Source organism: Mesoplodon bidens (assembly GCF_964165515.1).
Source record: "Mesoplodon bidens genome assembly, chromosome: 11".
Taxonomy (NCBI): domain Eukaryota; kingdom Metazoa; phylum Chordata; class Mammalia; order Artiodactyla; family Ziphiidae; genus Mesoplodon; species Mesoplodon bidens.
In genome coordinates this window covers 83233560-83260272 of record NC_138167.1, presented here as the reverse complement: position 1 = coordinate 83260272, position 26713 = coordinate 83233560, and the positions used below count along the sequence as shown (strand labels likewise).

Below are 26713 nucleotides of genomic sequence, written 5' to 3'. Positions count from 1 at the left end.
TATGCTCCGCAACGGGAGAAGCCGTAACAGTGAGAGGCCCGCGTACCACAGAAAAAAAAAAAAAAAAAAAAAAGCGTCGATCATGCAAGCATCATTAGATATTAGACAGCTAACTTTCTCCATCATATTTTCTTTTGCTGCCAAGGCAACAGAACAACTCACTGGACACTGATGAAAACCTGGGTCAATTATCAGTTGCCATAGCTGTATATACCACACTTCCATTCTTAATATCAATAGCATGAAGATTTCAGAAGAAAGGAAAAGAGGGAAGAAAAAATGACAAATGATTTTAAAGTTTAATTACCGTACAAATTAGAAATCAGCCATATCTTAATACTTCTAAAACTTTTCTAGTTTGCTGTAACTGGAATTCACTAATATTTTTAGTTTCAAAACAGAGAAATAGTAGCAAAACAGAGGACGGTAGCAAAAATACCTCAAATTCTCTAACAACAGCAGCAAAACCTGGGTTTTTCTTGTACTGCTCATCCAACAAAGCTATATTCTTATCAAATTCTTTGATATATGTGGAATACATTTTTAGATACGGTCCCTTCTTTACAAAGATATCAGCAATTCTTTGTTGTTCCGTCCTAAGGATAGAGAAGAGATAGACAAAAACAGAAAAAGAGTCATTACGGTATCCAAAACATATCCAGTGATGAGCAGAGCCCCATTTCCAAGCCATCAACTTACCTTTTTTCCCTCTTCTTGTAAGAAATATCCCCAAATGCCCACTCTTTCCCATTTCCATTATTGCTACCATTACATCTTGCCTGGACTCTGCCAGTCCTCTGACTGGTCTCCCTGCTTTCACCATCTCATGCTTCTGTATAGCCAGAGACTGTTCAGAAAATTCAGATGAACTTTTAAGATAACTTTTTATAAGTGTAATGATAAAGTATGGACAGGAAAACTCTTTTTAATTATGTTTTATTTTATCATGCTTTTAAAAAATAGCTTTTAATCATTCCTCAGCCCTTAAACTCTGTGTAATTTTATACTTAGGCTGCAGCTAAGTATTAATCACTATTTAGCATATTTTCCCAACATGCAGAAGCAAGATATCTGTAAAACAGGCAGAGGTATTTTCCTGGATTATGTATAAAGAACGCTTAGAGGGAAATTTTCATCATTTTTTTCATGAAAGTAGGTGATACACCATGTTGTTATTTTGGGTTCCCCACAGACTTCAACAATAAATTCAATCCCCCTAGACCAAACTGTACACATTTCCAAAGATGTCACCAAAGTTTCTGTTACTGTCTGAAGACCAATAAAAGCAGTTAACCTTTGGTATTCTTTTCCTGTTCTAAAATCTACATCTGCAACGATGTCATATATGTGTAAATTTTCCAAACCAAACAACAAATCTTCCTATTATTTCGGTGAATGCCCTCCTTTCCAAAATGCAGTTTCCTGGCTTGAAGCTCCAAAAAGATAGATGAGACATTTAAAAATGTCTCCAATGTGAATACATCAACTAAACTCTCCCAATTTCAAAAATCCTGATTATAAAGGTCACCTATAGAAAGTTAAATTGGCTGACTATGGGCCCTTCCTGCTTTTGAGGCAACATTACCAAAGAATTTAAAAATTTAGAGTACTGAACTAGGTGCAACAGTGTATTTTGGCCATCCAAAGTGATCAATCCGCAGGTAACTGCCAAGAACACTCAATATATTGAAAAAACACAATGTCAGGAACAATGCCTCTCTGTCATATGCAGGGCCCTTATGGCTTCATCTAAACTTGGAAACTGGGAAAGCTAGTCAGTCCATTTTTACCAGTTCAACATTCTTTCCTCCAGTTCCTTCAGGAGATCCCGATTGAGCTCGTATAGCTGAGGCAAGTAGTATAGGATCTGATTTAGGATCCGGTCCTCAATCACTGGTTTCCCAAGTTGCCTGGAAGCATGGGCTACTGCATCCCGGAAATCCTGTTACAGTTCAGAGGAGGAAAAACAATATACATACATATGTAACTTAATAAAAAGCTTTTTCCCCAGTCACTCTCCTCCCTACAACAATATAAACTGCAAATTGTATCTCCCACGAAGAACTCAAATTGTAAAGTACCCACTTCCTCCTATCCCACTTACTTGGATAGGACACACACACACACACAAAATGGCTGGGGTGGATATTTGGTTTTAAAACAGACTGTGTGATATTTCTCTTAAATCTTTTGCTTTGATCTCCAAACTTAGTAATTATACTAAGGGGTATCTGTAAATTGTATTGCAACTCTAAGTAGTCCTTAAATTTATTCCAATACTACTATATGAACAAAATCCATTTATTTTAAAAGTCTCCAGATCTTAATTTAATTTTGGAAGTGTCCCTTTGTCCACTTTCAGTAATTATTTCCCATATGCTGGAGCATTCTAAGTGAGGCATGTGGAGGGTGGTACATTCTTGATAATCAGAGAATACTGAATCCAAGCCCTTACTCCTAAAATACTGTGTTTGTTTGAGCTAGCTCCATTTTCCTCATCTGTTACATGGGTTATGAGACTTTAATTAGATACTGCACACAAAGCTTCTTACAATGTATTTGGCACACAGAATCAACAAAACATTTTAACTCTGGACCTTAAACTCTCTCCTCCCTCTATCCAACCTCCCCATAAATTCACCAGAATCTATACTTTTCACAAATAAAACCTTTTCTCATCACATAGCACTTTTCCCTGGAAGACTATTTATAACATGTTTTAAGACAGGCCCACCCCACCCCACCCTACCCTATCACTCCAGAGGACTTGGAAAGGGTGGGGTTGGAGATGGTACTTCTCTAGATTTCACTATATCTTGAAGCCTACCCCCAGGGGATAAGTAAAACAATGGTGGACTCTGTTCTATAGTCCTGAGGATTCAATAACAAAAGTTGTTCCTTCTTAGAAACAGGAGGTTTAATTAAAACCGTGAAGCAAAGGTTGGGTAAAACAGACTCTCTACTAGGCTTTATCTTCTTTCTCCTTTCTAACTGCTTTCCCTTCAGGAATTCACTGGGCAAATCAAATAAACAAAAAGAAAGACACTGATTTCTTCCCTGATCCTTTCAGCACCTACCCCTTACATACATACAGTAACCATTAGTATTTCTTATGCTTCTTGTGAAGGGCACCAACCTCATACCTAATTTAAAAGTACACAAAAAGCTCCTAGAGTAATGAAAATAAAAACAAAAATAAACAAACGGGACCTAATTAAACGTGAAAGCTTCTGCACAGCAAAGGAAACTATAAACAAAATAAAAAGACAACCCACAGAATGGGAGAAAATATTTGCAAACAAAGCAACCGACAAGGGATTAATCTCCAAAATATATAAACAGCTCATGCAGCTCTATGTCAAAAGAACAAACAATCCAATCAAAAAATGGGCAGAAGATCTAAATAGACGTTTCTCCAAAGAAGACCTACAGATGGCAGAGAGGCACATGAAAAGATGCTCAACATCACTAATTATCGGAGAAATGCAAATCAAAACTACAGTGAGGTACCACCTCTCACTGGTCAGAATGGCCATGATCAAAACGTCTACAAACAATAAATGCTAGAAGGAGTGTGGAGAAAAGGGAACCCTCCTAGACTGTTGGTGGGAATGTAAATTGGTACAGCCACTATGGAGAACAGTATGGAGGTTCCTTAAAAAAACTAAAAATAGAACTACCGTATGACCCAGCAATCCCACTCCTGGGCATATATGAGAAGAAAACCATACTTCAAAAGGATACATGCACCCCAATGTTCATTGCAGCACTATTTACAATAGCCAGGACATGGAGGGGACTTCCCTGGTGGTCCAGTGGTTAAGACACCACACTTCCATTGCAGGGGGCATGGATTCAATCCCTGGCCAGGGAACTAAGATTCCCACAGGCCTTGTGGTGCAGACACACACACACACACACACACACACACACACAAAAGACATGGAGGCAACCTAAATATCCATCAACAGATGAATGGATAAAGAAGATGTTTATATATGTGTGTGTGTGTGTGTGTGTACAAATACAATGGGGGTATTACTCAGCCATTACAAAAAAGAATGAAATAATGTCATTTACAGCAACATGGATGGACCTAGAGAGCATCATACTAAGTAAAGTCAGACAGAGAAAGACAAATATCATATGATATCACTCATATGTGGAATCTAATTTAAAAAAACAATACAAATGAACTTATTTACAAAACAGAAAGACTTACAGATATCGAAAACAAACTTATGGTGATCAAAGGGTAAATGTGAGGGGGAGGGATAAATCAGGAGCTTGGGATGAACACACACACTACTATATATAAGACATAACCAACAAGGACCTACTGTAGAGCACAGGGAACTCTACTCAATATTCTGTGATAACCTATACGAGAAAAGAATCTAAAAAAGAATGAATATATGTATATGTAAAAAAATAAATAAAAGTACACAAAAAGATTCCTCTTCTGGGAATTCCCTGGTGGTCCAGTGGTAAGGACTCCACCTCTGGGCTTCCACTGCAGGGGCATGGGTTCTATCCCTGGTCAGGGAACTGAGATACCACATGCCGCGATCCCGCATGCCGTGAGGGGTGGCTAAAAAAAAATTAAAAAACGATTCTTCTTCTAAGGTATATTTCAGACAAGGCAAATCCTATGTTCAACAAGTGCTAATAAACCCTTCACTTAGGCCTCAGTACCTGGGACTAACTTTATCAGCCCAAAACCGTCATATTAACCCAAAGGAACCAACTAGTTAGACCAGTAACTAAAGAACTACTTTGACAACTAATTACTTTAATATAAAATAAGAATTCGTTACTTGTATAAACTACAATCCAGAAAACCACACAAAACAGCTCCAGAAACCAAATGGATTTGGGCCAAATTCCATCTCCCAACAGCTTGTTTCTATCAGCATTCACATTTAGTAAGAGAAAATAGAGCCAACTTAACACTTTCGAAAGTCATTAGACTTTCCATCAGGCGGAACTATACAGAATATATTTACATACCACGAATAACATCCTCAACTGTAAATGTATTCAAAGCACAACAGTTAAACATCTTCCATAGCATTTTTTAACCAGTTTAATGATTAATATAATTTAGACGCAAGAGTTTCCTTGTTCAGCAAAACAAGAAGCACTGCCCTTTCTTCTGGTAGGATAAATGATGAATATGTTTGTCCCTTGGCAGCAGGATGACTTTTATTTTCCAGTTGGAAGACATTTCCTCAGCCAGGACAGTGACAGCAGACATTAGCTGCTAAGTAGCTTAAGGACCCTGTTTGACACAGCTTTTGCTAGACTCTGTATTCCATATGTCTGCCACCATTGCCAAAAAGGAAACTGGTTTATTTAAGACACATGCAACAGACACTAGCCAAATCCACACTGTACTGACCAGTGAGGTGGCCACCTCTAACTGGAGGTCCCTGTCACATACCAGGCAAAACTTTAGTTTTTTTTCCAGTACTACTGGGTGGTGTCGACAGCTCTAGAGGAATGAATGGGCTATGATGCCTTTTTAAAAATTATGAGTAGCATGTCAGAATAAAAGAGAAATATAATTATAAGCACAAAAGAAGAACGTTTAACAAAGACAATAGGAATTTAGAGAGTTTATACCCAACTATTAAATACTATTCCTAAGACCCAGAGAGTTACATATTTTAAACAAGTACTACCAGGGCCATTGTTAGTCTTCATGGTGGATTTTTGAAAACAGAAAAGAGCACTCCTTCCTCCAGGCCAGTGCAACTCAGACCAAGGGCCCTACTCATAACAGATGGCCTTCTTAACCGCACAGCGCAGCCCTGGCCCCAATTCATTCCCTCACCTCGTGGGCTACCATCCCCTGAAAGCCATGTGCAATGGCCCCAGTGCCAGATGCAACTAATCCACACAGGAACTACACACAGTCTCTAACTTCTCAGCTCTTCATGAACCTCAGCCATTTCCAAACTCGTGCCACTGGAAGGAGGAAACTTTTTTTTTTTTTAATAGAAAAGATGATTACAACATATCTCTGGTTATTTTTCTAAATGCTAACAGCCAGGATAATTTGGGAAAGTGTGATGACACTTAAGAGCCAGAGGCAAAACTATTTTGAGGCAGAAGAATCTAAATTTACCAACACCCCCTTGACTACATCAGTGAGGATGCAAGACCACAGGACTGGCACTTTCAATAAGATCCAAAGTATACTTTTTCACACTGGAAAAGGTGGGTAATTAAAATAAAAGAGGTGAGGGGAGCTAGAGTGTAAAAATGTTAGGTAAGCAGGTGAGGTTTTTGATATCAACTACATATACTTCAATCTATTGTTCTAACATAAAACCTACCGAAGATTCTGTATGCAAAACGGAACCATCTACACTCTAGTTTCTGATCACCAACAACTTGGCCTTTTTAGAAACAGAAATGGGCTTCTGGATTAAAAAGCATACCATAATAGTATTCTTAATAATACTAAGAAAACCTACAAATAAGAACCAGATCAACTTAAAAAAAAACTCAGCTCCTTTGAGGTATTAACATACTAGCCTTACCAGCTCTGATCACTTGGGCAAGAGCAAGCAAAAATCAATGCAAATAAAATCAAGTCTGAACATCTAAAGCAATGAAGCACAAAACAGATGGCCTTGTTTGTCAGGTCAGGCTTTATATCTCCAGGACCAAAGAGAAGTAAGTGAGTTAATAACCAGCTGTCCTGACTGGGCTTCCTGACCTTAGGGCATTACTTAACCACTATGATGACACAGTGAATTACAAAGACTAAATGGACATATGAGCAGACAGGGAGCTCTGCAGGGCTCCCTGCCTACATGTAGGGCATTAAGAATCACTTCATATTAAGCAAAAGCAAAGCAGCTGCTAAGGTCAAAGAGCTTTGAAAAATATACAGAAAGCAGTGTGATACTATGAAGTTAAAGCGGGTGGGGGGAAGGCTCCACGTTAACAATTTGATTTTGTTTTAAAATGAAAATATTTGACGAATGAAATTACTCCTCCTTCTATGTTCAGACCTGGTGATATCATGTACAATCATCAATGCAAAACTGTATAAAACATGGATGAAACCTATCCTTTGTCTCAAATCTCCAACCCCTGCTTAATAACATTAAGAAATAATCATCATAATATATCCTAAATGATCATCTTTAGAAGATGAAAAACTAGAACTTCTCCAGTTTCCTGACCCAACTGAAAGAATTCTGAATGCAAGCCAAAGATACACTGTACCCTACACAACATGGCAGAGATTTCAAGTAACAATTTTTAATCAATTTCTGAACATTCACTTAGTGCAAGGGCTCAAACAGACCAGAGTTCAAAGTCTGGCTTTGCCATTTAATGGGTTTTGCCATTTAGTGGGTTACTTTTGGCAGTTAGCTTACTTTCTTCATTTAAAAAAACAGAAATGACATCTGATAGGGTGGTTATGAGGATTAAAATAGATAATTTGTGTAACATATCATGCTGCGAGGTGCACAGAGAGCACTCAATAAGGCCATTTATTTAATTAAAGGAGATTTGGTTATCTTAAATGATACATGACCACCATTTAAGATCCACAAGTCCCTGGAAGCTTGGAAAGAGAGCCCTCAAACAGAGGTCTATAAACAGAAGGAAACATTATACCAAACCAAGGTGAGGGAAACAAACACCTCAGCAGCAAGACAAAGGCACTCTTAACAATGAACTTCAGGGACTTCTCTAATGGCCCAGTGGTTAAGACTCCATGCTCCCAGTACAGGGGGCACAGGTTTGATCCCTGATTGGGGAACTAAGATCACGCGTGCCACAAGATGTGGTCAAAAATTAAAACAAACAAACAAACAAAAACAAACCAAAAAAAACAATGAACTTCATTCAGTGAAGGATAGTCCTCACGTGAAGGAAGCTGCTCAGAAGTGAAAGTCTGGTAGCCACGTCAATAGACACTAAAGGCGGATTCTTTATAACTAAAGAACAAACGATACTTAAATGGTTCTCAGAACTGAAAAGACAAGGTGTATTCAGTAGAACAAGATGAAGTCATTTTAAGATGGTAAAAACTGGAGGCTTCTATGAAGAAGTCTTTTATTATTTTATTTATTTATTTATTTTATTTATTTTTGGCTGTGTTGGGTCTTCGTTGCTGCGCGCAGGCTTTCTCTAGCTGTGGTGAATGGGGGCTACTCTTTCTTACAGTGCACGGGCTTCTCATTGCAGTGGCTTCTCGTTGCAGAGCATGGGCTCTAGGCGCACGGGCTTTAGTAGCTGTGGTTCACGGGCTCTAGAGCGCAGGCTCAGTAGTTGCAGCGCAGAGGCTTAGTTGCTCCACGGCATGTGGGATCTTCCCGGATCAGGGCTCGAACCCGTGTCCCCTGCATTGGCAGGCGGATTCTTAACCACTGCACCACCAGGGAAGCCCAAGGAAGTCTTTTATAATGCATTTTTTAATAAGATATATTCTATTTACTAACAGACATCTGAATGTCCAAGTAGCTTTGCCTATAACTCTATGGATTTTAATTGGGAGTCTCTCAAATTTTCAAGGTAATGTATATCCCAGTCTAAGGCAATTGGTAGAACAAAGATGCTTCATTACAAGTACCACTTACCTACTGCTTAACCAGCCCATCTTTGTTAAAAAGACCTCAAAGTCTCTAATCATTTTCTTTCAAAATATATTTTTAAAATCATGCTATTTAGACATTTAAAAAATAAACTTATAGATATGTCTATTAAACCAGTCTCCCATCAGAAAGCAAATAGGATAACGAAAGCAATAAAACACTGTATCATTTGTACTTAATTATATTAGATGTCTAAGGTGTTTTATCTGGAAAATGGCATTTATATACAATATAATAGCAACCTCTGGATTGGACTTCTGCTACAAAAGAGGAGAAGAAATATAAACAACTAGAGTTTCACCAAACCAAGTATTATTCAGCAGTTTCCTATCATTCATTTAACATACTAATTTAGTATGATACCAATAAACAAAACAGATAAAAATCCCTGCTTTCATGGAGCTTACTTTCTAATGGAAGAAGAAACCTAGTAGGGTATTTTTCAGGAACAAATTCTATTTTGATTGATTTTAGTAAAAGCTTACTAAGATAACATTAAAACTAAATAGTATGGATTTTAACTGACATAAATACATTCTAAATAACAACACTATATTTTGAAGGACCTCCACTTAGCCTGCAGCTAAAACTGGTGCCTAACAGTTTTTTGTATGATCACATTTAACCATTACACCAACTTTATGTGGTTATTATTATTCCCATTTTCCAAAGAAAACAAGGCTTCATTAACTTGCCCAAGAGCACAGTTAGTGGCAGAAGCAGAATTCTTAACCACTAACCAATTAGTCCCATTCATTCATTCAATAACATTTACTGGGGGCCTTCCACTGAACAGGAATGATGGGAGGCTCTGAAGATACAGGATATCTGCCCTCACCTAGCTTACATGTTAGTACAGGAGACCAAAAACAAACAAGTAAACAAACAGATATACAAAACATATGCAGTATCAAGAAGAAAAGAAACACAGGAAAGTTGAAGAGAAAAGGATGGTCAGTGAAGACCTCTCTGAGGAAGTCACATTAAGCCCAGACTGGAAGGATAAAGAAAGAACTAGCCATGAGCAAATGAAGGAAGGATGAAAGTTCCAGGAAACTGCATTGGCAAAATCTCTGAGCAGGAATAACCTTAGCACTGAACTAAGAACTGAAAGGAGGCTGGTATGGCCAGAACATGGTCTGCAAGTGAGAGAATGCCTTTCTCTCTTTCACCAACATTTCACCTCATTACTAAAGGCCAAATCACAGGGCGCCTTACAGGCAGGGGGAACCATAATTAACATAATTAACACAGAAGTTAATCCATTTAGAGGAAATCAGATAGCAGAAGCGCTCAGGATTAAAACAATCCACATGCTACCTTTATGGGGTACTTTTGGTAAAAGAGTAAATATGAGCCTTAACAGCACAGTGGGAGTGCAGGATTGAAACAAACAAGATGCTTTTGGCTTCACCCACATTATCCTGGTGATAAACCCCTCCTAGTAATGGCTGAGAATCTGTTTAATGCTTGGTTGTTAAGATACCCGCTAATGTTGGGCTCTAGTGAGTTAACATTTGCACATACCAGACAGGATGTTAACATGAGGTTGGCAGATGACCTACTCCCACTCCTACATTAAAGGCTTAGGAGGTTTTGAAGATGTGCAAATCAAGGTGGGTTATGGATGATTCACTCCGTTCAGCATCAGCGGGGAAGAGGCCAAGGCCATCAATCAGATCTGAGATAAGGGAAATATTTTGGTCTAATTGTCTATTTTTATAGGGCTTATGCTTTGTTCCAAAAATATATAGGTAAGAACCAGGATATATATATATATTTTTTTAAATCAAATAAACATACTGGTAAAGCTTTTTTTTTTTCAATTTAGAAGATATCATTAAAAAATTTTTTTTCTTTTTTTTTTTTTACATCTTTATTGGAGTATAATTGCTTTACAATGGTGTGTTAGTTTCTGCTTTATAACAAAGTGAATCAGTTATACATATACATATGTTCCCATATCTCTTCCCTCTTGCGTCTCCCTCCCTCCCACCCTCCCTATTCCACCCCTCTAGGTGGTCACAAAGCACCGAGCTGATACTGGTAAAGCTTTTAATTGCTTCTCTACCCACTGGAATCAGAACTTCTTCATTAAAGTGAAATTTTAATACGGGGGGGTGGGGAAAGGGCATTTGAAAGGGACAGAATCGTGAAAAGTCTACTGCCTGGTACTATTAAAATGAATACTTCCCATTCATTGATGCTCTACAAGGGAAGAAGAAGAAGAAAATGTAACAGCAATTTGAGACCCTACCATATATTGCACAATACTAGGTTCTTTCACATACTTTATTCCACTGATTCCTCACAACCTGAGAGATGGGTATTTTTATCCCCATTTTACAAATGAGGAAAGCTAGACCTAACAGGTCAAACTTTTTTTTTTGCCCAAGACATGCAGCTTGTGGGATCTTAGTTTCCCAACCAGGGATCGAACCTGGGCCCTCGGAAGTGAAAGTGCAGAGTCCTAACCAGTGGATCGCCGGGAAATTCCCCAAACTATTTTCTAAAATTCACATACTTGGTAAGAAATACAATCTACTAAGCCAATGCTTCTCCAGATGTGGTCTACAAATTGTTATTGGTATGCAAGGTTTGATCAAATCGAACAGTGAAGTTAAACATAGCAATTTTTGCCTCTACAAGTTTACTCATTCACTTGCAGATGCTTAAAATTTCCTTGGAGTGGTCCTATTTGTATTTAAACATGTCTATCAGAAAATATGTACAATAGATACAGTTTGCTCATCCTAGAGATAAACAGCAGTTTAGCATTTTCTTCTCCCCCTGAAATTGCTTGTACAATAGAGGCTGGGGCATAACAGCAAATGTATATAGAGTTTATTTTGCTAAGTCATTTATATTTATCAAGCTTATCATTAATTTTGGAATTGACAATATGCTTGTCAACAACTCTGGGTGACCAAATATTGCCATATATATATATATATGAATTTTAAAAGGGAAATTTCCAATATAGTCAAGAGTTACATGAGGAACTATTCATGGGAAAATAACTTCTCAAAACAAATTAGCAATGTTAAGAAATTTTTAAGAAAAAATTTCCAAAGCTAGAGATTTTCACACAGGAATTAGGCCTCCATGTGTCTATTGGACCAAGTACAGAGCACAAGGGGATCATTTGGTGAATGATCCCACCTTTAAGTATAACCCATTTTTCATGTTTATATATTAAAAAAAAAAACACTGAAAATCATACTCTTTGCAGAGACATAAATGGGTGTATATTTTGTAAACCCACCGTTTTTCAGCAATTCAGTTTAATATGATGTTAATAATTACCATATAAGTAAACTTCTTGATGGTAATTCAATTCTCTTCCATTTCTTTTTCTATTGTTTCCTCTACTTCAACCTTTTCTTTTGTTAAGTCTTAATATCTTGCCCAAATATAATTAAAATAAAGTAACACTAAAAGCATTTTAACTGCCAATGAGTAATGAAACTTGTGAAAACTTGCAGGTACAAAGGAGTGCATGAGAAAAATGAATATGCATTCAGACACATAATTGTTTCCCAACAGGTTTGTTCAAGTTCACAATTATAAAAACTGAAAACAGAACTTTAAAAAGTTAGTTGTAAAAATGTCTATTTTAAGTGTCTTTCTAGGAGCTTGTTCAGTTAGAACAGTTTTAAACACTGATCATGACATTCTTTACCCATTGCTGTGCAAAATTCTACTGTAGCAGACATCTTCTGCAAAATGCCCAAGAAGAAATATTATCCTTTTAATAACTGTTTATTATGAAGATAGAAAGTTTAAAGACTCTGGAAATACAGATATAAAGGCTCTATGTTTCAGAAATCATCTGGGTATACTACACATACATGAGATTAATGCATTTTAGAAAATTCCTCTCTTCACATATGTGTGAATTTAAAAATATAATCATGTATTAGAAAGCACGTACATGTATATACATGTTAATTTAAATATATTTAAGTTAATTATGCTGAACATATTGAGGGACAGGAAAAGATGTAAAAGTGGATAGTCTCAGACTTCAAGAAAATACTAGCAGATACTTACAATATGCAAAAGTTTTAACACGTCCACAAACCTGTAAAAAACAGCAATGAGACATGTTTTAAATGAGTCAATGGGGAAACAAATAGTCTTCTGAATTGGAAACTGGATACCTACACTTTCTCTGAGCTCATGATCTCCTTGGCAATATGATGGACTTTACTTTTCATTCCAGTATCTTCACCCTGTGATAAGAGTGCATTAAGAAAACATGAACTCATAAAAGGATAATGAAGATCAGCTTGGAGCTAGTTAGTCGTACATTCAAGCTCTGATGCTTATAGGTTTCAATTAGAACACATTTCATACTATATAATGTCTCAGATGGCAAACGTGGAGGTTTAGATGTGGTTATTAAACCATGATACACGATTTGCTGAGAGCAATCGGTAATCCTCACCATCATCAACAGTGGACTGATAGACTGCCCCAGGAGCCCCAGAGCCCTGGTGGGGCATACTGTCAATGGTTCAAAACTGAAGCCACATTCTGCAGCCACTGAAGCCTACAGATATCACATGATGTGAGTTCCTGGGGTGCACACAAGTAATTTAAGATTAGGGAAGATTCAATAGGCATGTATAAGAGCACTTCACCCTTAGTAAAGCCACTCTAAATCAGGCAACTTAAGTGCCATCTGAAAAGGGCTCTTCACAATCTATACCACACACATGCCAATATTATAGCCACAGGCACTCTCAACTTACTTAAAATCCCTTTTAGAAATATGCTCTTACAGTCAAGGCAGTTTTATTCTAAGGAGCTGAAAAGAATTTATTTTAATATGTATTGTATGGTGTGAAAACTAAAAGCTCTAGCAGGGACAAAATATGTACACCTTTGAAAAAAAGAGAGGTGATTATGAATGAGGTCTCAATATTTATGCGAGATTATTGTTGTAGCTGTTTTCATTTAAATACTGACAGAGCTGGCTTTGACTCCAGGGCAGTAGAGGAAAGGAGAAGAGTTTCTCTCCATTTCTCTTCTGGTGAAAGATCTGAACACTACGTTTACAGAGTGAAGGGCAAGAGGGTAAACAAGGAACAAGCAGTCATAAAATTTCAGGTATTACATGTAAGGTGAAAATTATGACTGCTGCCATTAGAAGGAAAGTGCACTGATGTTTCTGTGGAAGAAATGTCAGATCTGGTTTTAGAAAGAGGCCTCTACATTCATGCTGGCATTGGCAGTACCAGGACCCAGTTATTTTGTGCTGCACAGAGTGCAGAGTTGGACAAGGCAATGTCACAATAAGGGTAAAAAGTGACCATGACAGTCCAGTAGTCAGTCACTAATAAAATGACAGGAAAAAATAATGGTGGTGACTAATTCTTATTTATTTATTTAGGAAGTGAACTCTCAGATTATCTCAAAGTTTTACCCAATGTTTAAGTCTCTAAAATAGTAATAGTAACAGTATGAAATAGTCTTTTCTAAACTGAAGTCATGGTTAGGATGCCAGCACATCTGCTTACCTGAGCATCAAGAAAAGGACTATCTTCTTTCTTTTTTTTTTTTTCTTTTTTTGGTATCCATTTGCTTCCTCACACTGTCAGTCTTTCCCCATCCCCACCAGGATAGAACAGTGCTGCATGTGGTGGCCACGGGGGTGGCCCGCTCAGACAGCCCGTCAAGGGAACCTGCTGCAGGGAGCCAGGCTGACCGAGAGCCTCTAGCTGCTGCACATTCAGAGTCACCACAGCAAGAACATCAGGCCACAAGTCCCGCAGGCTGCCCCCAGCAAGGATGACCAGGAAAGTGTACTAGAGCCAGGCCCCACTGCCTGATGCAGACCCCTCAGCAGCCTGATCAAGACTTTCTCAGAACTGCCTTGGCCTGAGGTTGCTCTCCCCCCAGTCCCTCCTCCCCTCTCTCCTAGCACAGGCCCCACCTGCATGGAAGTCAAAGGCTTTTCCTTCCACTCCTGCTCCCTCCCTCCCTCCCTCCCTCCCTCTTTCCCTTCACAGGCAATTGCCCCAGTAAGTCTCCTGCAAGTCCTGCTGCTGGTCTAACCTTCTTGGCATCTATGCCTAGGACACTGTAGGCAGTCAACAAGTACTGCGTGAACGAACAAACCTCTAGAAAGAGTGAGGCTGTGGAAAGTACATGAACTTTAAGTTGCAAGGATACAAGTTTGGGTTCCTGCTCTGCCATATGTTATTTGTAACCTTAGGAAAGTTTCTGAGACCTGAGCCACAGCTTCATCATCTGTAAAATGAAGATAATACCACCTCTGGCAAGGGTTGTCAGGAGGATTAAACGAAATAGTTTACCTAAGTTCCCTAACAAAAGGTCTCATTAACAACTGTGAGCTCATTCTGCTCCTACCATTTAATGGAGCTACTTCTAAGAATCCTTCACCTTTCCCCTTCACCAAACTAAATACAGCCCCAAATAATCCTATACACCCACTAGTGAATCCCTTGTTCAATTGAGCCCAACTGATGAACAAACTTTATTTTCATTCTTGACTTGCCTACGAGAGGCTTAGTGTTTATTTTACTAGATTTTAGAAAGTGAAATCTCATTAGAGGTAGGTATCTTAATACTCTGAAACTTAAGCTATTTCCCTAAAGCTTTAAGTAAAACATGCTTTAAAACAAACACACCAATATAAAATCTGAAACTGCAGTTCAGTACCAGCTTCTTATGCCTGAGATTTTTAGAGTCCCTTTAAAAATTTTTTTAGGGGGACTTCCCTGGTGGTCCAGTGGTTAAGAATCCACCTTCCAATGCAGGGGACATGGGTTCCATCCCTGGTGGGAACTAAGATCCCACATGGCACGGGGCAACTAAGCCCTAGCACCACAACTAGAAAGCCCACCTCGTGCCTCAACTACAGAGCCCCATGCGCTCTGGAGCTTGCACACGACAACGAGAGAGGAGCCCTCGCACCGCAAGGAAAGATCCCACGTGCCACAGCTAAGACCTGACACAGCCAAAAATAAATAAATAAAAAAAATTTTTTAGGACTTCCCTGGCAGTCCAGCGGTTAAGACTCCGCGCTTCCATTACAGGGGACACAGGATCCATCCCTGGTCGGGAGCTAAGATCCCACATGCTGTGTGGCCTGGCTCAGCCAAAAAAAAAAAAAAATTTTTTTTTTAAGTTTGTAGCCTTCTGGATTATGGTGTTTTCCAAGAAGATACAGCACACAGTGACTTTGTATAGATTTCCATGTAGCAGTTTTGAGAAAAAGACTTAAGCATGATAATGTATGCACTTGAATATGCATCCTATTGTAAAAAGCCTCCAGGCGGATAAACTAAATTATTAGTGGTAGTCACTCACAGCGGGGGGGGGGGGGGGGGGGGGGAGGGTGCAGGATTAGGAGGTGTGAGGATGAGGGAATCTTTTGTATGCTTCAGTTTTTACAGGATTGGCTACGTAAATTGCAGGTTTGATGCAAAGTGAAAGGTAGGCATCTTGTTCAAAATTATTAAGAATATCAAGATTGTGTCAGTAGGGCATCAAAGGAAGTGAGGGCCCTGTGTGGTACAGGTTGCTGGCTCGTGACGCTGCCCCCAAGCCTTTATAATTTTTATTAACCTAATTTTTTATTGAGGTATAGTTGACTTACAATATTATATTAGCTTCAGGTGTACAACATAGTGATTCAAAATTTTTATAGATTATACTCAATTTAAAGGAATTATAACATATTGGCTATATCCCCTGTGCTGTGCAATATATCCTTGTAGCTTATTTATTTTGTACATAGTAGTTTGTGCCTCTTAATCCGCTACCCCTATCTTGCCTTACTTCATTATCTGCAAAAAAAATTGTTTTTACCTGCTTCCAGAATTTCAGTGTCAGAACCAATGTATAAAAATAGATGCAGTTTAATGAAAGGATGCTCAACATCACTAATCATTAGAGATAATGAAAGGATGCTCAACATCACTAATCATTAGAGAAATGCAAATCAAAACTACAATGAGGTATCACCTCACACTGGTCAGAATGGCCATCATCATAAAATCTACAAACAATAAATGCTGGAGAAGGTGTGGAGAAAAGGGAACCCTTTTGCACTGTTGGTGGGAATGTAAATTGATACAGCCACTATGGAGAACAGTATGGAGGTTCCTTAAAAAATGAAAAATAGAACTACCATATGACCCAGCAATCCCACTACTGGGCATATACCCTGAGAAAACCATAATTCAAAAAGAGTCATGTACCACAATGTTCACTGCTGCTCTATTTACAATAGTCAGGACACGGAAGCAACCTAAGTGTCCATCAACAGATGAATGGATAAAGAAGATGTGGCACATATATACAATGGAATATTACTCAGCCGTAAAAAGAAATGAAATTGAGTTGTTTGTAGTGAGGTGGATGGACCTAGAGCCTGTCATACAGAGTGCAGTAAGGAATAAAGATGCAGACGTAAAGAATGGACTTGAGGACACGGGGAGGGGGAAGGGTAAACTGGGACGAAGTGAGAGAGTGGCATGGACATATATACACTCCCAAATGTAAAATAGGTAGCTAGTGGGAAGCAGCCGCATAGCACAGGGAGATCAGCTCGGTGCTTTGTGACCACCTAGAGCGGTGGGATAGGGAGGGTGAGGGAGATGCAAGAGGGAGGAGATATGGGGATATACGTATGCATATAGCTGATTCACTTTGTTATAAAGCAGATACTAACACATCATTGTAAAGCAATTATACTCCAATAAAGATGTTAAGAAAAAGTTATTATTAAAAAGAAATAGATGCAGTTTAACAATGAATGAAGCTCTTCTGAAAATTACAGTTTAATGATTTTTTAAAGTATGTCTGTTTATGTTCTGTATACATTAAAACACTTATATTAACCTAAAGCATTGGTGACATTTAAATGAGTAAATAGGAAGAGGATTCCTTAAGGTTTTACACCATGTTAAAATTTAGGTTTTTTAAATTATAATCATTTCTATTCTCATAAGAAGTCACACAGATATAGATATAAGTAATATAAGAACTTTATTTTTAGATTTCTTTTTTTAGTGTATCGAAAACCACTGAATCGAACATGGTAGTAGAAGTCCTGGAAGTGAAGGAGATGAAACACAAGGAATATATAAAGTGAGAATTGGACCAAGAGCAGAATCCCAAACAACACCCATTTAAAACAGGGATTTGCCAAGCTTCAAAGTTGATTATTAGCAGAGTTGGGACGAGAACACAGATTTCCCAATATCTCACCCAGAAATTCTATTACACACTGAATCTCTCTTCATTATCTGCTGCTAATCATGGCATGTCCCTACAAACATTCACTGCTAAACATATACCCATGTATATCTCCTCTCCTCTCCCCTCCAGATTTTTACAAATCCAAACATTCTGCAATACTTGGTTTAAATCTTTTTATGAAACAAATTATTATATATAACATTAAAGTTCCCCTCCTTCTCCAGGAGTAAACACTAACGTCACAGTGTGCATTTGTTGCTTCCATGTTTTCATATTTTACTACAGAAGAATTTACATACAATATCAAGAAATCCTAAACCTCCATCAGAATATAAGTATTGTCATCCAAAAAATATTCAAAGTAAGCTATGAAATCAACTACTTACAAAAATAATCTTTTTTTTTTTTTTTTGGCCATGCCACGCGTCATGCGGGATCTTAGTTTCTTGACCAGGGATTGAACCCGTGCCCCTGCATTGGAAGCACGCAGTCTTAACCACTCGAACGCCAGGGAAGTCCCCAAAAATAATCTTTAAAGAACAATCAGTTATTAATTCAGAGTGAGTAATAGTCTGGTCTAATTAGCCCTGCTACTTGACTTTAGCTCCCAAACTCTATTTTTTAAAGGGACAATTAGATAGATGAATTTGACCCCTATCCCCCATTCATTCCTCTTTTCTAAGACAGGTTGTTGAATGATTGCTACTAACAGGTTGGATAAGTTCTGCTCAACTGAACAACTCCATTCACTTACCTTTTAAACGACATGTAGATAACATTCCTCAGGAAGCAGTCCTAAGCACAGCCTCATCTTAAAGACCATGTATCAGTCATGCACTAATAACCATGGCTATGTATGCCATACACGTATACACACACAGATAACTGTTATTTTGAAAAATATTTTAGCAAATCAATGCTTTCTAACTTTTTTTTTTTTTTTTTTGCGGTACGCGGGCCTCTCACTGTTGTGGCCTCTCCCGCTGTGGAGCACAGGCTCCGGATGCGCAGGCTCAGCGGCCATGGCTCACGGGCCCAGCTGCTCCGCGGCATGTGGGATCTTCCCGGACCGGGGCACAAACCCGTGCCCCCTGTATCGGCAGGCAGACTCTCAACCACTGCGCCACCAGGGAAGCCCCTTTCTAACTATTATAATGATTTCTCTATGTCGTCTGTAGCTAGGAAGGAAGTTTAAGATTTGTAAAATACAGTATGTCTTTTAAAAATTAGAAAGCCAGAAGAAATGCATTAAAAATTAAAAACAGAAACCTAAACCACAGAAAGAACTGAAGCCTTGGTACTGCACGCTCCATTTTCAAATGATGTGAGGTCCCTTAAAGGTCAAGAGGAGGTTTTATTACTAGCTTTAAATAAATCTAGGCACACTACAGGTGCTGAAACATTTAATAAGTAGAACCACTTAAAATGTGTATCAGCTCTATACAAAATTTTCAAGTAGATGTACATTATTTTTGGCATCTACCTTTTATTTCCTTTCCTCTTTTTATCACTCTCCCCTTGTTAAGACTCTACTCTGAACCTTTTTCTTTCCCCCCTCTTCAGGACCTTGCTCTGCTGGGCCCTGGGTTAAAGAGAACTGTGCAGAGTGACTCTATAATAATGTTATCCCTAGGCAGATATTATAGCAGGGGACAACAATACTTTAACTTAGGAGAACAACTGTGGTGGGCCTGACATTCCTCATCTGTAAAATTAGAGTGTTGAACTTTCAACCTTAAAATTCTGATATTTAAACATTAAATATCTCAGATCTCAGGGGTTGCATGGCAAGTCAGTGAGACAAAGGGTGACAGTGATTCAGAGGCAGCACTGGGAGTGGTGACTATAAAGTATGTGTTTCTTTTCTAGAAGCTGAGATTATAAAGTTTGGGGAAAAAATGGTAGGTACTGGCATAAAGACAGATGTGTAGATCAACAGGAAAAAAATTGAGAGAAGTAAACCCTTAAACTTATGGTCAATGGATTTTTTTTAACTTCTTTTTTTAACGTATTTATTTATTTATTTGGTTGCCCCAGGTCTTATTTGTGGCTTGCAGGCTCCTTAGTTGTGGCATGTGAACTCTTAGTTGTGGCATGCATGTGAGATCTAGTTCCCCAACCAGGGATCAAACCTGGGCCCCCTGCATTGGAAGCACGGAGTCTTGACCAGTGCGCCACCAGGGAAGTCCCTGGTCAATGGATTTTTGACAAAGTTGTCAAGGCAATTCAATGGAAAGATAGTTGGGTTTTTTTTCTTTATTTTCAACAAATGGTTGAAAATTGCTGGAACAACTGGATATCTACAAGCAAAAAGATTAATTTATACTCTACCTGACACCATATACAAAAATTAACTGAAAATTTATCATAGAGTTAAATGTAAGACCTAAAGTTATAAAGCTTCTAGAAGAAAATCTTTGTGACTTTGGTTTAGGCTAACAGTTTTTAGATACAACACCAAAAGCATGGTCCATAAAAAAAAATATATTGATAGACTGAACGTCATACGTTAAAATTTTTTATGCTTCAAAAGACACCATAAAGAAAATAAAAAGATATGCCATAGGTGAGAAAAAATACTTGCAAATCATGAATTTTGTATCCAGAATACATTAAAAATTCTTATAATTCAATAAAACTCTGTTAAAAATGGGTAAAAGAGGTGAATAGACATTTCACTAAAGAAGGTATAAGAAGAGCCAATAAGTATTATGAAAGATGTTTAACATAATTAGTCATCAGGGAAATGCATTAAAACCACAATGAGATATCACTTCATACCCACAGAATGGCATAATCAGAATTCAGAAAATAGCAAGTATTGGTGAGGATATGGAGAAACTGGAACCTTATGGTAGCCCTTACTCACATATTGTGATTTAGGGCTTTAGCTGTCTCCTAATATCACTGAAGGCAGAGTTTATATTTCTTATCCTCCTTGTTATTCTGAGATCATTCCCAAAAGGAAGAATGTACCATTTTTACTCCATCATTTAAAAATTTGACGTTAGTAATTCAATATCCATAATCTGATAGCAAGGTTAGTAGTAGAAAACAGCTCCACCGTCAGCTAATTCATTGCTCTACAGCTGTCTGAAAACGTTACTGGTCACTAAAACCACCAGGCAGCTCTTAAATTTCAGATTCCTAGGTAACTGTCTTGGAAATTCTGATTTCATAGTTCTGAAACGGGGCATGAAAGTAGATGTTAGAAGAGGAGATTAAAGATAAATAAGAAATAGCTCCAGCCTTCAAGAAGTGAACAAGGGATCAAACCATATATACAAATAACTATACATAAGGACAACTATGAAATGTGCTGATATCTTGAAGGAGGGAAGGATCATAATCAGGGAGTGGTGTAATCATAATCAGGAAAAGATTCATAAAGAATAACGCATTTTAGGGGCAGGACAGGAATAAAGACGCAGATGTAGAGAATGGACTTGAGGACACGAGGAGTGGGAAGGGTAAGCTGGGACTAAGAGAGAGTGGCACGGCCTTATATACACTACCAAATGTAAAACAGATAGCTAGTGGGAAGCAGCCACCTAGCACAGGGAGATCGGCTTTGTGCTTTGTGTCCACCTAGAGGGGTGGGATAGGGAGGGTGGGAGGGAGAAGCAAGAGGCAGGAGATATGGGGATATATGTATATGTATAGCTGACTCCCTTTGTTATAAAGCAGAAACTAACACACCACTGTAAAGCATTATACTCCAATAAAGATGTTAAAAAAAAAAAAAAGAATAAAGCATTTGATGGCCTTCAGTCACTCGTTGCTACGTACTGTATATACCTACTGGCCAAAGCCAGAAACCTGGACTCTACTTTCTTCTCCACACTCTATGATCACAATTATCAAGCCCTGTTGATTTGTGCTTCTGAATATTTTATTAATCCTTTCCTCTCCTTCCATATTGCCTCCTTATTTCTTGCCTACATTACTGCAGTAACCTAGGAAGTGGTTTCCTTGCTCTAGATTTACCCCACTGTAACCCATTCTCTCCACTGCCACCAGAGTACTAGTTCTAAAATGCAAATATAATCACATTAGTTCTCAGGTTGAGCTACATTAGCAGCTCCCTATCACCTATGGGCAACAAAGACTGAACTTTCTTTGCTATGTGTTTAGAAGACACTCCACAATGTGTCTCGTTATCTTCACTAGTTTCATTCCTACTCCTCTACACTGTGAATTCAGCCAAATTGCAACCACGTTGCAACTCCAAGTGTGCTCTGCCCTTACATGTCTGTCCTTCTGCTTCAACATCCCTCCTCACCACCTCCCCCTCTCCCAAAGATTTCTGCTTGTCATATTTCAACTCATCCTTTAAGGTGACAGGCACTCAAAGGATTCCTCCTTTATGAAGGCTGCCTTGATATGCTCTCCCTACCATCCCCAAATGACAAGATTATTCCTTTTTTTTTTTTTTAATTTTTTTTGGCCACACCGCTCAGCATGTGGGATCTTAGTTCCCCAACCAGGGATTGAACCCGCGCCCCTTGCAGTGGAAGTGCAGAGTCTTTAACTGCTGGACTGCCAGGGAAGTCCCAAGATTATTCTCTTATTAGTGGAGAATTTTTAGGGCTTAACCCAGTGGATTGTGTTTATTTGCTGACACGTCTGAATTCTCTCTAGTCTGTGATCTTATTCACCCTTGCCCCCTTCTGTGCAGGGCGCAGCGCCTGGTTCACTATGCACTTAAGATGCCTGAAAAAGCAAGTGTACAAGGGTGGCTGCCACCTTCTCAGAATCTAAGACCAGAGCACATGGCTTTTGAATATGTGTTGAGTAACATGAATATGTAAACTGAAACAAACAAAAAGCTCATTATAGCTACTTCATCATGTAAAAGAGTAGGGTGTTGGACTAGATGATTAAGGCCTTTTGCAATTCTAAAATTCTAGGAGTCTGTGTATTCAATTATCTACTTCACCTTTCAAAGTAGGAAGACTATAGAGCTAAAGAGGGACGGTAACTATCAGAAAATGATTCAGTGGATTACAATAATTTTCAAAATAGAAAGTCAAAGATAACCAAAAACCAAAACAAAATAAAAAGCTCTATATTAACTTCAACTTGTAAGAACAATGATTCTGACCCAAGTCAAACAATGATGTAAAACTGCGAGAGAGAGGCCTTATTTGGTATCTTAACTTTTCAGTTAATGAAAGTCCTCACTTAAATTACAATGCATTTCAAAGGAGACTGCCTGTTAAATAAATGCATCTACCCAAAGTATACAGTCATGGAAGCTGAAACATGGACCACAAATGAAATTACTTTGTCAAGGCCATAAAATAATTCAAACAAATTCCAAAACAGAACCTTTGCTCTGAAATCCATGTTCCGATCTCCTGATAACAGCCTAGACCCAGCTTTGTAAATTCTTAACTCTGTTCTCCTCTTTTCATATTTGTTCACTACAAGTAAAATTCAGTGAAATTTATCCATTACTTTTAAACAGAATTCATAAAAGGCCTCTGCTATATTACTCAAGAGTTCTATTAAAAAGCAAAAAACTGAACAGCCAGATCTGCCTGAGAAACATCTCCTTATCATTAAATTATCCCCAAAATGAGGTGACACATAATTAACTTCTAAAAAACAATATTCTCTTAGGTTTTCGCATCTCTTTGTGAGTGTATATATCCGATGAGCTATTTTACAAAGAAAATTTGGGGGTAAAAACGGCAGGGAAGTCAATATTTAGGAGGGGTGAACAGTGGTGAATATTCTAACCACAATGAAGCAGAATGAACAGATCTCATTTTTAAACAATCATTTATTAAGCACTGAAAGTAAAGACCAAAAAATATAAAACTAAAAACTTGGAGGAAAGAAAAACAAATTAGCATGGCTATTCACCCCCACCCCAAACGTGTTCCATCAACATGTCAGATTCTGGGGACTTCCCTGGTGGTCCAGCGGCTAAGACTCCGTGCTCCCAATGCAGGGGGCCCGAGTTTGATTCCTGGTCAGAGAACTAGATCCTGCATGCCGCAACTAGGAGCCCACATGCCGCAACAAAAGATCCCGCAGGGTGCAACTAAAAGATCCCACGCGCCACAACTAAAGTTCCCGCATGCCTCAACTAAAGATCCTGCGTGCTGCAACTAAGACCCAGCGCAGCCAAATAAATAAATAACTATTTAAAAACAAACAAACAAACAAAATCATTCAGATTCTGGGACCTATACCAAGTTATTAGCAGAGACAGATTTAGGTTAAAAACCTCACTTCAGGAGGTTCCAAGGCAAGTTACTTAACCTGTTTTTAAAACTCCTTTTCTTCATGTGAAAAGGAGAAAAACAGTACATATGTTATATCTATATCCTTGGATGATTTTGAAGATTAAATGTAATAACCTGCACATAGATAAGCACAGACACACAGGTGTGGTGCAGGGGTAATTTTCTTCCTTTAATGGTGGTACTTTTATGTTTCCAGGAATAACCTTTTGAACATCAGCTTGCTTTTCCTTCACAAAGTTAAGACAAGAGCACAGCAGCACATGTTCTTTCTTTTCTCCTCCTACTAAGACCGAGTCTGGCACTTTCATGAGGGAATGTTACTGGCATCTAGACACATATCAGTGATATGCCCATTATATGTCCATGGACTATGGTACCTGTTATGGTTTGAATTACGTCCCTCCAAAATAAATGTTCAAGTCCTAACCCCCAGGACCTCAGAATGTGAACTTATTTGGAAACAGGGTTGTTTCAGATGTAATCAGTAAGTTAAAATGAGGTCATATTGGACTATGGTGGGCACCTAATCTAATCTGATTGTTGTCCTTATAAGAAGAGAAGACACAGACACACACACATGAAGGGAGCACACCATGTGACTGAAGTGCTGTAGCTATAAGCCAAGGAACTCCAAGGATTGCTGGCAAACCACAAGGAAGAGGAAAGAAAAGATTCTCCCTTACAGGTTTCAGAGAGAGCATGGCCTTGCCGACATGTTGATTTTGGAATTCTGACCTCCAGAACTGTTAAACAATAAATTTCTGTTTTCAAGCCACTCGGTTTGTGGTAGTTTGTGACGACTTCCCTAGGAAACTAGTACAACCTACCACAAACACAACTATAGAAGTATATTATACGTGTTTATTTATTTATTTATTTATTTAATATATTTATTTTTGACTGCATTAGGTCTTCGTTGCTGTGCAAGGGCTTTCTCTAGTTGCGGCGAGTGGGGGCTACTCTTGGTTGTGGTGTGCAGGCTTCTCGTTGCGGTGGCTTCTCTTATTGCGGAGCACGGGCTCTAGGGTGCACGGACTTCAGTAGTTGTGGCACGCAGGCTCAGTAGTTGTGGCTCGTGGGCTCTAGAGCGCAGGCTCAGTAGTTGTGGCGCATGGGCTTAGTTGCTCCGCGGCATGTGGGATCTTCCCGCACCAGGGCTCGAACCCGTGTCCCCTGCATTGGCAGGCAGATTCTTAACCACTGCGCCACCAGGGAAGCCCTATACATGTTTAATGTGCATAAACTTTCTTGACTTACGAAGTGTTTTGGCAACTATTATCCTGTTTGAGCCTCAGAACAACATTACTGTCCCATTGTATAAACTGAGAAATTGAAAATCAAAGAAGTTATAAAAGAAGATCTCTTCCTATGCTTCTACACCAAAGACTTCTTCTTTTAGAAACTGCTATCACCTTCTTTCCTTGAGTTATTAGTTGGTTAAAGCCACATTTGTGGCCCATCCTGGGCTGATGTACATAGGACTACATGATATGCATGACTCTGTACTAATCTTCCACTTAGCACTATCATTTCCCCTTTATCAGAATTTTAAATTTTCTTTAACACCTTTATTGAGATATAATTTGCATTCCATACAATATATTTTTGCACTTTTAAAATGTATAATTCAATGGTTTTTAATATATTCAGGGTTGTGCAACCATCACTGCAATCTAACTTTAGAACATTTAGAACAGGGATTTTATGCCTATCATGTTAATAAATATTACTTCTGAGTGTCCTGAGAAGCCAACAAACACAAAAGTAGAAATATTTAAATACCAACAACATACTTGTTTATCTTCCAGCAGGTCAGGCTCCCCTTTACTAGAAGCAGAGCTGACATTGTCTTCATCAGAACTGCTGATGACTTCCTCTTCATCTGAAGGAAGGTCACTAAGATGAAGGTCCAGATCATTGTGTCCCTCCTGGGATGCTCCAGAACTGCTGCAATAGACAGCATCTCATTAGTCACCTTTGAGAACAAGGAATGCTACCAAAAACAAACTGTGTGATGTAAGCAAGGCACATCTAAGGGATTTGGAGGGATAAAAAGAGTCAGATCAACAAAACTCTCCCTTCCCTTTCCCTATCTCAGTTGTCCAAAACCCAAATTACTTTTGGGTTTAAAATGGATCATCTTGAAAAACATGCATTTTTACAAAAAAAACAGTGAATGTAACATAAAAGAAGCAGACTCAAAGATACAGAGAACAAACTAGTGGTTACTAGTGGCAGGGGGCAGGTACAACATATTGGGTATAAAATAGACTCAAATGTATTACACAACATGGGGAATATAGCCAAATGTTTTGTAGTAACTGTAGATGGAAAGTGACCTTTAAAAATTACATAAATTTTAAAAATAAAAAAAACCCAACATGTATTTCTGTGATAGGAAGGTGGGTAAGGAGCAAGTTTCCCAGCTGCACCCATCCTATCCCTTAACTCTAGACAATCAGGTCTCTACTAGCACAAACCAAAAAGCCTCACAGGAGGTGAGCTGGGTTACCAACCATGTTCATGTTCCAACATTAGAAGAGGTGCTGCTTCTTTGGGCCTCAGTGGTTTGCTTTTGTTCTTTTTTTAAAAACAAGT

The 26713-nt window shown here is 38.5% G+C and overlaps 1 protein-coding gene across 3 annotated transcripts in view; it reads right to left on the bottom strand.

Moving 5' to 3' along the window:
• Nucleotides 1-26713, bottom strand: part of FGD6 (FYVE, RhoGEF and PH domain containing 6) — a 111479-nt gene that overhangs the window by 46508 nt on the left and 38258 nt on the right. Inside the window, exons 3-7 of one of the 3 annotated variants that reach the window (XM_081248711.1) lie at nt 25909-26062; nt 12789-12856; nt 12675-12705; nt 1791-1942; nt 440-596 (exon numbers count right to left, since the gene is read on the bottom strand). In XM_081248711.1, the coding sequence (XP_081104837.1) occupies nt 440-596; nt 1791-1942; nt 12675-12705; nt 12789-12856; nt 25909-26062 (562 nt within the window). The remainder of the gene's footprint in view (nt 1-439; nt 597-1790; nt 1943-12674; nt 12706-12788; nt 12857-25908; nt 26063-26713) is intronic. The other 2 variants (XM_081248712.1, XM_081248713.1) reach the window with 2 other exon arrangements.